Source organism: Micrasema longulum, unplaced genomic scaffold, assembly GCF_059751315.1.
Source record: "Micrasema longulum isolate JH-2025_06_02 unplaced genomic scaffold, ASM5975131v1 h1tg002135l, whole genome shotgun sequence".
Taxonomy (NCBI): Eukaryota; Metazoa; Arthropoda; class Insecta; order Trichoptera; family Brachycentridae; genus Micrasema; species Micrasema longulum.
The window spans coordinates 146,208-163,392 of record NW_028279300.1 but is presented as its reverse complement, the minus strand read 5'-3'; the positions used below and the strand labels follow the sequence as shown (position 1 = coordinate 163,392).

At 31.9% G+C, this 17,185-nt stretch overlaps 2 protein-coding genes across 2 annotated transcripts; one reads left to right on the top strand and one right to left on the bottom strand.

The window, feature by feature from the left end:
• Window positions 1-3,104: 3,104 nt before the first annotated feature.
• LOC148272966 (uncharacterized) lies at window positions 3,105-4,829 on the top strand. The gene has a single exon (XM_088239333.1). The coding sequence runs from the start codon at window positions 3,300-3,302 to the stop codon at window positions 4,806-4,808; it is 1,509 nt and encodes a 502-aa protein (XP_088095459.1). The 5' UTR covers window positions 3,105-3,299; the 3' UTR covers window positions 4,809-4,829.
• Window positions 4,830-5,008: 179 nt separating this feature from the next.
• On the bottom strand, window positions 5,009-13,451 carry LOC148272965 (uncharacterized). Its single transcript, XM_088239336.1, has 6 exons — window positions 12,490-13,451; window positions 11,335-11,608; window positions 10,300-10,494; window positions 8,747-8,907; window positions 6,693-6,864; window positions 5,009-5,140 (listed from the first exon to the last, which is right to left on the bottom strand). The coding sequence occupies exons 1-5, from the start codon at window positions 13,336-13,338 to the stop codon at window positions 6,748-6,750; spliced, it is 1,596 nt and encodes a 531-aa protein (XP_088095462.1). The 5' UTR covers window positions 13,339-13,451; the 3' UTR covers window positions 5,009-5,140; window positions 6,693-6,747.
• Window positions 13,452-17,185: the final 3,734 nt, after the last annotated feature.

Here is a 17,185-nt window from a genome sequence, read left to right as displayed (position 1 = left end):
TAGACTAATATAAATAGTTGAATTAAAATTTGACATGTTTGAATCATAAACAATTTAGACAATAGACATAGTTGAAAAAAAGTAACCAAAAAGTTAAAATGTACACCTAACCACAACCCCCTCTACAAGTGTAGAGGTGGTTTTGACCTAACTCGCGACGTGATTTTTAAAACAGCCCCGCGACACTATGCTTGATACGAGCTAAACATACCTGTTTTAAATATTCAGGAATTAAAATCTTTTGTCCCCATAAAATAAGCAGGTATTTTTGTTTTAGATTATAAAATCAACCTTTGTTTGTATTGGGAAAAAACGCGGCGATGTTTCAAAATATTTCAGTACAAATTTAAATATAACTTTCCAATACATTCTATTGTTTTCTCTAATCTGGGGTTTCTGAGCAATAATGCATTTAAATATAGCCCTCTAGTTCATGCTAGCCAATTCTCAAAAGAACCCCATTTTAATTACCGCCTTTACAAATAAATACATTAAAATAAATTCCCATTTACCTGAGCCGTTACTAGGTATCCACAAATATTTCGTCTATTTTTAATGTCAATTACGATTCAATACCTTGGGTTAAATTCGAATGACTGAGCGGCGAATTACCCAGAATTCCAAAACCCTTTCTATTGAAAAAAATAACTTTAACAATAAATATTGACCCATGTTTTCCGCTGGGGAGAAACATAACTTTTTTAATAATAATTCGCAAACCGATGGCCATTAAAATTATATTTGTATTTTAAACACTTATAACAAAATAAAACGCATAATTAATTCCTCAGTAATACATACAAACCTTTCTTCTTCAAATTTCATACATCTTCATTTGTACGCGCGCCGATTATTCTAACTTGCCACATATTAACTTAAATAGAAACTCTAATCAACTTTCGAACCATCATTTTCTAATCCGCGCCCGTGGTACATAAGGCACTGCACCAGTGCGCCAATCGCAACGTATCAGCGATTATTTTTATAATATGTATGAAGATATTTTACATCCACCTTGCCAGGAATCGAACCTAGGACCTCAAGTATGGTAGGTGAACGCGCCAACCACTACACTAGGAGGTGAATCATTTCCAATTTTTTAATTAATGATTCCTTTCTAATATTCATGAATATAAATTAGTTTGATGATTTAATTTTCTATGTTTTTGTATTTTTTAATTAATTAGTTTTAAACGTATTTAATTTTATATACATTCTAATCTAAATTAATTATAATTTAGTTTTATATGTAATAATATGCAGAACATAATATTTTAGTTTTAAATATGGCGAGGTGTTTATGAATAAGTGTGGAAAAGAGACAATGAGTTTTAGGCAATAAGCGAAAGGGAGAAGGAGAGACCTCCTTATTTGGGAGTTATAAAACCACCCCAAACAGTCGGAACAGACGAGTCGGAAAGTAGCCAGGAAGGAGAGTCGACCAAGAGTCGGTCGAGAGTCGGGAGAGTGAGTTGGGTCGACGCGATCGTACCGTCGATCGCGGAGACGATGCAGCGTTGGAGTCGAAGTTAGGGAGTTAAGTGAAGTTAGTGTACGGGTAGCCAGTGCTACGTAGCAACCTCGTGGAATCCGACTACTCCACGAGGGTCATCGGAGGCCACCTTCCAGCCGCGAAGGTCCCTCCGCATCCAGGGCATCCATTGTCCTCCAAAAGGAACGCCAGTTTTCTGCACCGCCAGTGCGTGTGCCCAGCCTACGGCCAGCCAGTCTTCCAGCTGGCTGTCGCCGTCACCATCGCCACGGGACCGAATCCCGAGAGCCGCCCATGGCTCTATCCATGGCAGATCTCCACCCAGAACATCGCCCAGCATGTGTCCGTCCGAACACAGCATCTGGACCACCATCCGTCATCTCTCCACATAAGTGAAACCACCATTGCCCTAGAATTAAGATATTAGTGAAGAGTGACTATTACGAACTGCATTAGAAGGACCTAGATCGGTAAGTATTTTTTTCTCTCATGTTTGTAACTAGTTCTAAGATTATTATCATGTTCTAATTTAATAAACATAGGTACATAAAATATTCAAGCTTTTTAAATTATCTTCCAATTTACTCGTTTTCAGAATAGATTTAAGTTTTCTTTATTTTCTTTTGGGCTTTAAATTCATTTAGTTTTAATAAGGATTATATTATCATGATGGGGAATAAAAATAGGAACACATGGCGAATTAACTTTCTACACCACATATTCGATAAGGCACCAGGAAGACGCGATCTTCCAAATTCCTCTCAAGTTTCCGTTCGGCAGATTTTCCCGCTTTCACTCAGTTGGCGGAGAGACGGACAGCTTCCGTCTATTCATACGTGCGAACGCGGAGCTTGATTTTTTACAGCCTCCTAGATGATGAATCTCATCTTAATTTTTCTCTCATCGCCACTTCCTCAATAACCATAACTCCCCCCAATTAAAAACATTATTCATATTTTTAATATTCTTATTTTACCCCTCCGTGATATGCTCCTTGCGCTTCTCATCGCTATACTCCTCGCGCTGCTGCCCTTTCGCCCGATGTTGCCCTCTCTGTCCACACACTGCTCTACTCGCGCAATTAATCGTGACGCTCCGCACTTGTCATTTGTCTTTGCATACAATGGACGCTGAAACTCTAGCAGCGTGCGCGCTATGCATTTGTAGTATTGCTAATCATATCAATGTCACACAAAGAAATATACATCATTCAAAAATGCCGCATGTGTCTTGTGTGAGCGCTTGATGTGTACTGCGACCGCGCGATCATGTGGCCAGTCACATGCACTCATATTGCTGGTCCTTTGACTCGCGCTCAAAAAACCGATAAAATAGGGAGTGGTGGGCACGACGAGGAGCATGACAAGCGGCATGACGAGTAATGTTGCCACACTATGTGTCTGCCTCTTTTCCTCACTCGTCGAGTTTATGACAGGCCCGTTAATCTTTGTTCATAATCGAATAAAAAAAAAGAATAAATAAATGTTAAGCAATAATTAAATAGTTTCCCATATATCCATCTAATGCCATATCGGTTTTTGAAAAATATCTTTGGTATAAAATATGACAACATATACCATAGATAAAATAGATACAGGAGCCTGACAGTTTGTGAATGTCATTTTTTAATCAAATATTATTAAAGTAATACGTAACTCAAGTTGCTTGTGTTACTGCTTTGTTATAGGAAAATTATTACTTTCAATATATAGTAACAATATAATAGAAAATATTAATTTATTATTGCCCTATAAATAGTAAAATATGTTATTTTACAATTAATAATTGCATTTTGTTCAAAATCGCAATGTCGTTTAGCGATTTAGATATGTCCACAATGTGCCGAGCCTGTATTTGTAAGTGTGTCGATATGTTGCCACTTTTCAACTCTAAAACCAGCCCAGGATACGGATTCATACTGATGAAGTGCGCTAATATTGATGTGGCAGAGAATGATGGTTTGCCAATTTCTATATGCAACTCTTGTATAAAAGAACTTTCACAGGCATATACATTTATTTTAAAATGCAAGGATTCTGATGAGAGACTAAGAAAAGCTACAAGAAAATCTTTAGAGATACAAGAAAAATTTAAAGAGGAAAGTGTAATTAAAACGAACAGTTTAGAATTTAGTATAAAAGAAGAACCATATCCCGAAATATCGCCATCTGACACAGTAGATTTTATACCATTAAATGATTTCAAAGCCGAAAGTGACGATGACTGCCCAGTTTTAAATTATAAACATAAAAAATATAAAGGTCCATCAAGAAAAAAGAAATTTAAGAAAAAGAAAATGAAGAAAACCTTCAACGCCGCCACTCTACCTTTGCAGTGCGCCATTTGTGGGCTTATTGTAAAGTCTAACGCTGCTATGGTCGCTCACACGAGAACTCACACCGGAGAGAGGCCGTTCAAATGCCCCGATTGTGATAAGCGTTTCGGTGACAAGGGAACTATGAAAGGACATTACAAGAGGTTTCACTCTAACGACGGCAGGACCTTTACCTGCGACGCTTGCGGGACGCAATTCTATAGAAAAAAAGACATGGTAGTTCACATGAGGAGGCACACGGGAGAAACGCCCTACAATTGTACATTTTGCTCTAAATCTTTCGCACAGCAATCTACGCTAATACGACACACTCGTACGCACACAGGAGAAAAACCGTTTCCCTGTCAGCTTTGCAATAAGAACTTCGCCGCAAGAACAACGCTAAAAAAGCACATGATGGTTCACTCGGATGAACGGAAATTCTCATGCAGTATCTGCTGTAAAGCTGTTAAGTCTAAAGACGCTTTATTAAAACACGAGTTTCTCCACCAGCATATCAAGCCCCACATATGTGATCAGTGCGCGATGGCGTTCACCACTAAAGGAAATTTAAAACTACACATGGTCAAAGTACATTCAGATAAATCGGGAATATGTTCTATATGCAATAAAGGATTTTCTAATTTGGAGAATCACACGAGGAAACATACAGGAGAAACTCCCTTTCAGTGCCACATATGCAGTCGCTGTTTCGTGCAGCAGGGAAGTCTAAGCATTCATATGACTAAACACGAAAATGCGGAGAGATTTCCTTGTGGAGTTGACAACTGCTCTAAAAAGTTTCCCATGCAAAGCATGTTGGATTTCCATATATTAAAATTTCATAAACACCAAACACCCTACGTCTGCTCCCAGTGTAATAGGGGATTCTTCAGAAGTTGTGATCTATCTAGACATTTAAAAACAAATCATCCAACGAAAAAAGATTTTAAAAGTGAAGATAAAAAAATTATATCGGTCATATTAAATCAATCTGAATAAATTATTTGTATTTTTGTAAAATAGTATTTTATCTTTAAAATCCCAGTAAATACTTTTATTCGCACAGTTTTTATTTTGGAAAATAACAGTTGGGAAACAATAACAAAATGGTTGTAGGTTGAGATATTATTTTATTACTCAAAAAATCATTTTATTCCTTATTTCTTATAAAAATAAATTAATAGTTTTATATATATATATTTTTTGTTATAAAAACGAAATACTGTTAGTAAATTCACACTGTTAGAAAATAACTCTGAGACTCAATACGGCAATTTATGTAGTTTTTTTTTAAATTTATTAATTACGTCAGCGGATGAAGGAAACCTTCACTGAAAAATAAAATATAAAATACATTAGATTACAAGAAAATCAAAATTAACGCAGTAGTTTATGACACTTAAATTCCTTCATCTGCACATAATGAACCATAGGGCACTGCATTGATGATCCAGACTGCGAAACTTCAGAGAAACATTCATCATGGTAAGCTTTAAAAAAAAACCTAATAATTTTTTTTCAAAGTTATTTTTATAAAAAATTTGTAATCTCAAAATGTAGTAAATCCTTAATTTTTCGGACAAGCAGTCTCTCCACAAACCCCTACTTCTCTCCTACCCAGCCGCTTTCCTTGTCCGCATCTGGTGTGTATCGCTTCATTGGTCAAATAGTTTTTATCGTATTTTTTGTCAGGGAGGGGTAGGAGTAGGGGTATGCGGAAGGGATGCTAGTCCAAATAATTAAAGATTTACTCCATTTTGAGATCATATTTTTTTTTAATATATTTAAAAAAAGAAGATTTTTCAGAAAAATTTTATTAGGATTTTTTTTAATGCTTACTATGAGGAATATTCCTCTGAAGTTTCACGGTCTGGCTCCGAAAAACCGCGTATAATGATGTCTTAACTCGACACAAACTAGTCACATGGAGTGGGACTCATGTCCCAAAAAAAATTTAATTAATAAATATAGGTTTTTTTTTTCTTGCACCAAAACAGGTCAGAAGGTGCAATTACAATGGTGAATTATATTAGTAAACACCCAGGCTTGAGCTAACTCACATTTTGTAATTTTTGTGTTCTCACTTGGAATCAAACCCGGAACCTTCTGTGCATGAATCAAATGCCTTAACCACCACAGTAGCCACCAATTTGTACACAAGCACTTACCGATTTTTCTATGTTTTCCGATTTTTCTGTTTTCCGATTTTGAAACCTACCTGTCTCTTCACCAGGACACTTATTTTGCTAACTTAAACCCTACTATACACCTTCACCAGTAAGCAGTTGCACAAAACCAACATGCTGATATGACAAATGCTATTAGAAGTTTAAACTTATGTGCACGAATTTATATGTTGGTGTTTTAGTGTAATTAGTGTTCTGATGAAGAGACAAGTACATCTCGAAACCGGTAGTCATAGAAAGGTCAGTAAGTGGTTACATAAAAATATTTACTAACATTAATAGAAATATTTGACCACAAAGTTAATTCTTTAAATATTAAGAGTAAATGAATAGATTATTTGTTAATTAACATATTACAATAGAGATGAAGAACATTTTAGAGAAGGTAATATAGAAGTCTAGGCATCTACAGGGCTTATGACCTGTCATTGGCTGGTTTAAGTGGCCACTTTACACACGGTGTAACATTCACCATTCTGCCCATATTTGAACATCTACATTCCTTCAATTCTTTCCTCTGTTGATGTTTGTGAAGTTAAAGAGCTGAAACCTTTATTTAAACCGCTCGTACAGAGATCTGGTTCTATTTCAAACACATAACTTTACTGTTATACTGCCTGGATATGGAAATATTTAAGATATAGTGAATATTTGTCAAGAAAACAAGAAACAGAATCTGAGATTTTTTCCCACTTACAAGGTATTAGATTTGTCACCTAATTGACAACATGGTGAGTGGTATCAACTGTGAGTTATATCTGACTACAATCGTTGGTCGGTGTTGCCGATAAAGGTGTACTGGAAACAACTCCAGAAACTCTGTCTTCCAAAAGGGCCCTGTGAGCTTCGTTTATCTGCTGCATTTGTATCTAGAAAAAAATAAATTGTTAATTTTTAAAAACCTATCTGAAGTGTTACAAGTAATAGATTTGTTAAATAACATTGTTAATATTCAAAAAAGGAAAAAATAAATTTAATATTAATCGGTTTGGTCAAGGCTTAGAAATCAAGTACCACTGAAGTACCTAAAATACATCTAGTAAAATGTCTTCAGTGTTTTCAGTGTTTTATTTCCAGACTACAGATTTTCAGAATAGGAATAAGGGGTAGGAATGTGGAACTTCAACCCTATGGGAAATTGGATACAAAAAATGTTATCTTACACGCGGTAAAAATTAGAGAGTTAAATTGTACGGTAAAGTTTCTTGAATATTTTAAAGGTGGTTTTACCAATAGATGATCGGGATATGTTGCATTTAATTAACAATGCAGTGTAATAAACTAACATTCATTCGATAAATTAAAGTTATCTCACTTGTACCATATGGTTTTACATGCTTTAATAACTAATTATGGGATAATGATCATTTTGTGAATATTATTTCGTAAATTGAATCAAAACATATAATTGAGTGAATGATTGAAAAAAGTATAACATTGTCATTTTTGCTTTTAAGGCCACATTAATATTTTTTAAGAATCATGCCGTAAACTGTGTGAATAGGAAATAAATAAGGGAGAATTACTGCAAGCTTAACTCAAAATGTCAGTTTTGAACTTGCGTCATTAACTCTAGAACTTTCGCTCAGGTGCGATATATAGGCCAATAATTACAGATTTCTCCTACTGTTTTCATATGAAAAATGCATATGCATATAAATAAAGTTTAATATATCGGATAATGAAAAGAGCCAATTAAACTATTTTTTTTATTTAAAAAAAAAATATTTATTAATCAGCGCTATTGATTTTTAATTTTTTTAAGTTTTGTGTTTCTGAAATTACTCCACGTAAGACGTCTTAAGTTCTCTTCCGCTTCTTCTCGGTCAGTTCTGCCGATTGGTCCATTGAATTACCGTAAACTGGAAATCTTTCACAACTCCATAGTCAATGGTTGATTTTTATTAAAATATTTTAAATTTATTTTATATTACCTAGATATTTTAAGTACAAAAAATTCTTGAAAGTGGTCATGTGAAAAGTCGGAATAATCGACGTGCATGCATGAGAAGATGTATGAATGTGAAGGAAGCAAAGGAAGTGTGCCAGGACAGAGTGGTGTGGCGTTCTATCCTCTCTGCCTACCCCTCCGGAGAAATGGCGTGATGGTTAGTTAGTTAGTTACCTAGATATTTTTGTTTATTTTCTGTTTTTCTCTTTGTTTTGTATAATTTTCTTTATTTTCTCATGTATATTCGAAATTATATAACTTCAAATTACTAAATAACTATAATAGTGTAAGTCACTCTCCAAGCAGAAGAGCCAGTCTCTTTTTTGGAAAGTTACAGTTATAAGTTTAACTTAATACATATATAAGTAGATAGTGATAGTAATAGAAAAAAAACATGTATCATTTTATGGAGTATTACTTAAAAATTGAAAAAAAATATACAGGCAGAATGGTGAATGTTACACAGTTTATAAGATTACCAATGAGGAGAAAAATAGAATCTCAAAACTCATTGTACAAGGGATTGAAGCTGTACAATGAGTTACCTGAAGAAATAAAGGAGATAGAAAAGATTGAAATATTATTCAAAGTCTATATTAGTTCTTAAGATGTTATGAACTAACTTAATAAAGCATAAATAAATAAAATGTCCCCTTAAACCAGCCAATGACAGGTCAGAAACTTTAAAGATAACTTCTATTTACCTTTCTCTAAAATATTATTTATCTCCGATGTAATACTATAGTTATGCTGTGTAGATACATTTTACTTAAAGATTTATAAAGCTTTATAATACATACTTGCACAGTGTTAGTGACCATTTTATGTTGTTTTCTCATGTGTTTGTTGAGTGATTGTGTGTGCCCATAAGTCTGTCCACACACTTTACATTCATATGGTTTTTCTCCAGTGTGTCGTCTCATATGAATGACCAAAACATTAGTCGCTGCAAATTGCTTCCCTAAAACAAATCCATATTTTTATCCAAATAAGGCAATTTTGTTTTAACAATAAATCCACGTTCTTTCATTTTTTTAATTTTCACAAGCACCTGACATAAGAGCAGATATATGTACATAAATTTTTCAGAAATGCATTTTTTTAGAAAACCAAATTCTTATTTTTTTTACTAAGTATGTCATGTTGTTCATTATTAGAAAACGCATAACAAACTGAGTAATAATGACATGACTTCCACTTCTCTAGATAATTGAAATTAGTTACGCAGAAAGTAACACTCCACAATGAGGAACTTCAGCCCTACGGGAAATTCAATGCAAAAATTATATATATATTTTTTTAAAATTAGACTATAAATTGTACGGCAACGTTTCTAAAAATGTACAAAAAAACAATAAAAACAAACTCCATTGAACGACATCACTATAGTCCTTAAAATATAGCTTGATTAGAATGACATTTGTCTGAAAAAGTGACGACATAACTTTGTAGTGACGTCTAAGGAGTCTATTGACACACAAAAAATCATTCATATCTGGCGTGATAATTTATTTATTAATACAATGCTTGACACATAAATCATCATTAATATATAAAATCAGCTTTAAAACTAAAAAAAAACCCAATTATAACGACGTTCTTACAAGGTTACATCATTTTGCAAAAACGTTAGAGATGGGAAAAATTGATAAATGTAAATTGATCGAATAAAAAAATAATTCATTTGATGTTGTTCATGAAAAAATGATAAATTTCTTATTTTTTGGTGAATAATTGTGTTAAACACACTATAATAGGCTTGTTTTTGCGTTTTTATATCAATTTTCGGAAACAGAGTTTCATAATTGCATGAAAAAACTGATAAAATCGATTTGATCAGTGATCAGTAATTTCCTATCACTAATGAAATTAGTTTGACAGCTGTCATTCTAATCAAGCTATATTTTAAGGACTATAGTTCATATGAATCAACCAATCATAAGAGGTTTGTGGAAGATAGATAGTTTACGGTAATTCATCGGACCAATCAGAAGAACTGACCGAGAAGTGGAAGAGAACTTGAGACGTCACATACCCAGTAATTTCATAAACACAAAACTTTAAAAAATCATAGCGCTGATTATACGGTACATAATATTTTTTTGGTCTAGTTTAATAATCTATTATTAAAAAATAACACTAACTTCCTCATTTTGAAAAAGATATATATATTGGTGTTATCGGGTGCAGTAAGGTCGATTTTGTTTCGCTAAAAACAGCCAGGCCACCTTCATACAAAAAACTGTAATAATCACCTTCTAAAAATAATGTTGGTAGGCCAAAATATTTTTTGAAAGATTTAATGGCGGAGATTAAATGCTCATAAAATGTTAAATATAAGATTGTTCAGTACCACAGAGTGGGCAGACATGGGGCTTTTCTCCTGTATGCGTTCTCATGTGAACGGCTAATTTATTGGCTGTGAACCTCTTCCCGCAGACAGAACAGATGTACGGCTTTTCTCCAGTATGTATACGAGAGTGTATGGAGAGAATGTTCTTTGATGTGAACTGCTTACCGCACACTGTACACACATGAGGCTTTTCACCTAAAATAAGTCAGTTGAAATAATACAAACATTAGCAGATCATGGGAAAAGTGTACTTTGTTAGATATGTTTTCTTTTTCAGAGCTTATAAAATGAAACTTATAATTGATAATACCTTTAGATTCTATTAAAAGTCGGTGTACATTGTGTTCTTTTTCTTAAAAAAGAAAATGTTTGTGTGATTTTCATATAAATATAGGAAGCATTATTTAACCCTCTTTCATAAATTGAATTGTGCCCACGTAGAAGGGCATATACCATACAAACAAAAAAATAGTTTTATTTAAATGTAAAATGGTACAATAGACAATCATTGAATTTCGTGGAATAAGCATTGTTTTATTTTTAAAATAAAACAATAAAATTGAGTTAATAAAGCTTAGCCTAAAAGTTTTTGTTGAATTGGCAACACAGGGCTCTTGGCCTCATAGAGTTAGGGATACGTTATTATTTTTTTGGTAATATTTATCTTTATATTAATAAATAAATCAATTAAATTATATATCCTACGGAGGCATAATTCAATTGAAATTCAATTGTCTTTGAGATTATTTTTCTAAGCAAGTAGTTTCACAAATTAATTCATTAGGTCGCTTTTTTTATGGTAAAATACTTATTTGTTCTTTAATTACAATACCTTTTCAATTTTATCTGCTTGATTAGTATAACTTTAAAAACATAAAAATATTAGCTTTCACCATTTTGGAATTGTCAACAGAAATCTTGCTAAATTTATTTATCATTTTGACTAAGATTTTGTAAAATTATATTTTTAAAGAAGATATTTCTGATACAAATGTGATAACAGAAAAGAAAAAAATCTGTAAGCTTGCTACCAACCTGTATGACTTCTCTGATGAATGTAAAGATTATTTTTTGCTGTGAATCTTTTTCCACACAGAGTACAGACATGAGGTTTCTCTCCGGTATGAACTCGCATGTGCGTCTTGAGTTCGTAACTCGTGTAGTATGAAGAGCCGCACTGTTCACAGCTGTAATTACGCTCCTTAAGATGCCTTTTTCTGTGTATTGCCAAATTATCCTTCTTGCTAAAACTCTTTTCACACAAGTCGCATTTAAATGGCTTCTCACCAGTATGTGTCATGGCATGAACCTAGATTTTAAACACTAATGACTTAAAATTATTTACACTAACATTACATAGGCGGGGAACATCTTTGTGAAACTGTCATGGTACAGATATAAATATAATACTTTGGCATTACTTATTTAAAAGGTAAATTACACACTAGAATATTTCATAGTCTCTAGACTGACACCTGAAACGCAAGTCTGATCATCTTTCCTTCTTGTAACAAAATTGATCAAGATATGCTGCAGTTGGCGTACCAAAGCAGTGTCTTATGCACAATTGGATGCGGAAAAGGAATAATTAATTAAAAGCTAGTGGTATGTAAAGTTAAAATGGTTTATTAAGTATGGTTCTTCTCATGTTAAAAAAATATATAACATATTTATTTATTTTAATAATAAAACAAAAAAAGCACATAAAAGTAAAACATCTTAAATAAACTACTTGCCAAACACTCGAGTATGACTCTTTTTTGGCAAGTTCAACTTGAATTGTTCTTATTTTTTCCTTTATGTATGTTTTGATTTTAAATAAAGGTTTTATTTCAAATTAAAATAAACTGACGACGCTTCCATCAATTGGTGTTTATATGAAATTTTTAATTTACTTAAGTGTGCGATTCAATTTTCAAATTAATAGGAAACAGGAAATAAAACCCATCAGTATATTATATACATAAATAATGTTCATATTTCAGAGATTTAAACTAAACATTTCCAGATTCCTCAAAGATATCAAAGTTATTCTATTTTAAATTTTAAAAATTGATAAGGCATTGCATTTTAGAAAAAGATGGTGGTAACCGACAGATAACTCACAAAAGGGGATAATAAAACAGTTGGTGATATTAGATTGCGATGCGAATACAAAATTTTTGGATAAATTGACAGCACGCCACATACCTTTAGATTATCCTTATATTTAAATTGTTTCCCACACTGGTCACACGTGTGGTCTCGAGATTTCAAATGAATTTTTGAGTGGCTCTTAAAGGCTTTCAGATCTGAGAATATTTTTTTACAAGTTTTGCATTCAAGTTCCTTGTTCAGGACACTCATAATATCCTGATCGTGAGCGTAATCCAAATTAAGTAATAACTTCGGTTTTCGCCCGCGTTTTTTTGGTATAGTAACTTCGTCTTTGTGTATTTCTCTTAGTTCTCGTTTTTTCTTTTTCCTTTTCTTCCTTTTAATTATGAGAGAATCTTCGCAATCGGAAATGTTTTTAAGACCACGAATATCTTCCCCATTGTCAGATTTTTTAAGTGCTTTGGTAGTTGATTTGGTAATTACGTGATGGTTGTCTTCGCTATCGAATTCTATTTTTAATCCGTCTAAAAATTCATTTTTTAATCCCAATGATCCATCAAAAAAATCATAATCATTATCATAATCATTACTTATTTCTTCTTTGATGTTTATCTTGTCTGCAGGTTTTGTTTCATCTGTTTTATCAGAATGGTCATTATCGATAGCTGAATTAGATTTTTCTTGTAATAATTGTTGAAGCATTGACTTAATTATCTTATCGTTAAGTTCACATTTATCTCTAAATTTAAGTGCGTTTGACAAATCCCCTAGGCATATTTGACACATATGAGTTGGACCACCATCATCTTCAGTTATTTGAACTTTTGCACAAAGCATCATTTTTTCATACAATAAAACAGAATCATCACTTTCAAATAATGATACCATATTTTCACTGTCACACAAACAAACCCTACATTTGGATTTTATGTTTATACTCATTTTAATGATGTTATTTTATACTAAATATTTAAACTAAGAGAAATATATAAATGCATAATAAATACTAGTAAAATAAATCAGTCATTTTGTATTAATTTATAACCACAAAATTTGACATTTCATGATCATAGACAATAAATAATAATAACCGTAGAAATCATAGAAAATACCAAACGTTGAAGTCAGAGCTCGGAAACCTTTTTTTATATAAAATGAATTCCTAGTTTTGTGAGCATTTTAAAACCACGTTTTTAGATCAAATATTTGACGTGTCTTTTTTAATTCTTCTCTGAAGAAGCTTTATTTAAATAATTTCTTATTTTTATATCCGGTCGCGTTTGGTTTTTTGGTATTCATCATCATCAGGTCCACGAGCATTTTTGTTTTGGCTATTAGAAATGGCATGAAGAATTTCAAACTTCAATATGGAAGGTCCAGAATTCAATGTGGGAATTCCATTGACATATTAATACACGTAGACATGCCCTGAGCCCTCAAAAATGATGACACTTAACTCATGCCCAAACGCTCAGTCATGCCCAACGCGTATTTAGTCGCTTCAACCGCCAGCCAGGCGTTACGTTAACAATCGAAACTAAAATGCCTGCTTGTGTCATGAAAGCCTGTAAAACTCTTTCAGATAATCATTGTAAAAAAGATTATGCAACTTTTCATTGGTAAATATTTGTTCATGAGTGATTAACAAAGCTTAAAACAATTAAATATTCCAATATAAACATTGCTTTTCGTAAACGTCAAACTACGCCTAGCGGCACAACTGTGAAGCTCTTTTTACACAGGGCGGCACTGATAGGAATACGTTTTTAAAATATAATAAATCTGAGTTAATATTATTTTTGCGTTCCCCAAAATCCCGTGAAAAGAAATAAACGGGTCGAAATTATAAGAAATTTAAGGAAAGAATTTGATTGGGTTCCACCAAAAACGAATGTTGATTTTAAATGTTAAAATATAAACTTCTTTATATACCAAAAATTAGTGTACTCCAATTTTTGGCGGGATGTGCATAATTGTTGAATGCAGCTGTGGTGTAAATAAACAAACTTAGTAACTATGGGTACGTTTTCGTGTACCTACTTTTTAACATATTTAATTCCATAAGGTGCGTCTATGTATTAACACATTTTATGCGGGCATCGCTGCACTATGGTAGATTAAGGTTAATACAGCGGGAAACAATTAAATAATTACTACTTTTATAAAAAAAGCTCTATCTCCTAAAATATGATTTTAATGAAACATTTTTTAATAAATTTTTAAATACACACCACTGCTTATGATAATCTAATAAGAGATAAGAGTAGAAGTCAAATATATTTATTACAGGACAATAAAATATATGGGTATTTGTTTACATTCCCATTCGCAGAATGACAAACAAACAACAAATTATTGTAAAAAATACAATCCGAAAATGTCGCCATTCTGCTAACCAATCTAGATAGTAAAAATGTGGGAAAAGACAAATATTATTTATCAATCTTCGGCACAAGCTCTCACGATTCTCATGAGAGCTGTGCCAAAATATGTGTACTGAAATGAAACAACAGCTTATCTTACTTTTTATATATGTGTGTGTGTAATTTGGAGCATCTTAAAGCATAAACATAAAATACTCAAGACGGAATATAATCGAGTAGATCTAACTTTCCCGCCTTTAAAGTAGGGATGGCGTAGCGGGTATTTCTACCCTTCCCCCCGATAAGCACTAGTCGGGCTTGCGGGTAGAACTACTTTTCCCGCATATAGCGTGTTAATATGTCAATGGGGAATGCTAATATCAGGTCTGTTGTTATTAAAAAGTGCAGTTGTATAATCCTCCCACGTCCTTTAAAATATCTGATCCGTTAAAAATCAATTTACCGAAGACGTCGGACACACAGGGGTCCATTTTTTGTCGAGATCGGATAGTTGTTATACTTTTTATGCAAATTAAAAGCATTGTGCAATTCATTTAGTTTTTCTAGTTCTTCACACTATTGTTTCACCCACTCTTCTTTCGGCCTTCTGATCTTTTGTTTGATTGATCGTTGGAGATTTCTGTATGTACCTGGGTCATTTGCAACATTATACCATACATAATATTTAGATCGTCTTTCCATTCTTTATTTATTAAAATAACATTTATTACACTTTTTAGTATTTATTTGATTAATGTTTTCATTAATGTCATCTTCGCACTGTTATCTAAACTTTTAGTAGTGCATAGGGCACTAAATTAGTAAACCAATTGCAGCATATCTGAATGGTTTATTACTGACACTAGTAAGGAAAATATATCAGCAAAATAAATATGAAATTCCTATGTAGTTTTTCCATTGAAAAATATCAGTTGATACTTTAATACTGATAATAGTGACAAATACTATAAAAAGTTTAATTTAAAATTTATGAGGACAACTATTTCAGTTTTAAGAAAACATATCCGAACATTAAATCTATTTTTTTAATTTAGGTAATAACTCATATTTTCACACGAGTTATGAATTAAAATATGTAACTAGTATACTTCCACTTATGGATCAATGAAAATATTATTAAAATGAATTTTTATTGTCTAATCAAGAATTGATGATAAATAACAAACCAAAAATAATTTTTTGCTTTTATGATAGAACGAGCCTCTAACCGTTTAAATAAATAAAACAAACAAAAATATGAGGTATTCGTTTATTAAATAGAATTATATCACTTTACAATTTATAAATAGATTGATACATGAGAAATCTAATCAAACCACTTTTATAAAAGGCTAAGCCTATTTGTAATACTGTTATAATTTCTAAGCATATTCTGAAAACAGTTTTTTTTAAATTTATGACAGAAAAAGATTCTAGTAGAAATATTTTCATAGACAATTATGACAAATTAAATGCAAAATAATAAATGTAGAACTTTATTTTATCCAGATTCGATAAAATATTAAATAACTTATTTATAAAAATATTGAAAATGACTTTTAGATATGGCCTATTTATAAATAAGTAATATCTAAAGCACATATTTGAAATTAACATAAGTAATCAGTATTACAATAGGGATTTATTGATTAAATACTAATACATATCTAACATCAAGTTATATTTTGGTATAAAATCAATTCTCTTACATACTGTATTTAAAATTGCACTCATTTGGTATTCATTACAAATCAATATGTCACCAACAATAATAACAAGATAAATAAATTATCATAATTTTTCATCATTAAAATAATTTCTGCCATAGCGAGTTTCAGTGATATTTCCTTTCAACATCAGAATAAAAGTATAATTGCTGATATAACAAACAACCGACTAAAAGTGCTTTGAAAAAATTATTTAAAAAAAAAAAATCAGTTTATAAATAAATGTAACAGCAAGGAAAATCAGTCATAATAAATTATCTGACAGATTATTGGACACGTCAAACAAAATAAACAATAAAAAAAATAATTGTTAAATAACCGGTAATTAAAATTAAAAAAAAAAAAATATTGGTTAAATTCTCATTAGCAGAAAAAATCTAAATAACAAACTATTATAGATGTAATAATTTTATAAATCTCTTCAGATTTTCTCAAAACTGCGAATTATTTTTTAGTTATACATTATTAGTGATTAGAATAAAAATTAATTTTTAACATGTAAACTTCAATATTAGAGTGCAAATTAAAAAACCCTATAATTATATTTATACACCGAAAGAATTTAGGCAATAATCACATAAAATCAGACAGCGTCCTAATCTCAAAGCATCAACTTCGATACTAACACGTTTATAACAATAAAACATTAGGAAAATTAAACACACTATGGGTGCGTCAAAAGTATAAAATAAATAAACA

Bases quoted from the DNA above. Each gene is read 5' to 3' on its own strand.
- LOC148272966 (XM_088239333.1), top strand. From the start codon at position 3,300: ATGTCGTTTAGCGATTTAGATATGTCCACAATGTGCCGAGCCTGTATT.
- LOC148272965 (XM_088239336.1), bottom strand. From the start codon at position 13,338: ATGAGTATAAACATAAAATCCAAATGTAGGGTTTGTTTGTGTGACAGT. The intron at 10,495-11,334 runs GTTGGTAGCAAG...GACTTATTTTAG, and splicing joins TCATCAGAGAAGTCATACAG to GTGAAAAGCCTCATGTGTGT. The intron at 6,865-8,746 runs GTATGTATTATA...ATTTTTTTCTAG, and splicing joins TGGTCACTAACACTGTGCAA to ATACAAATGCAGCAGATAAA.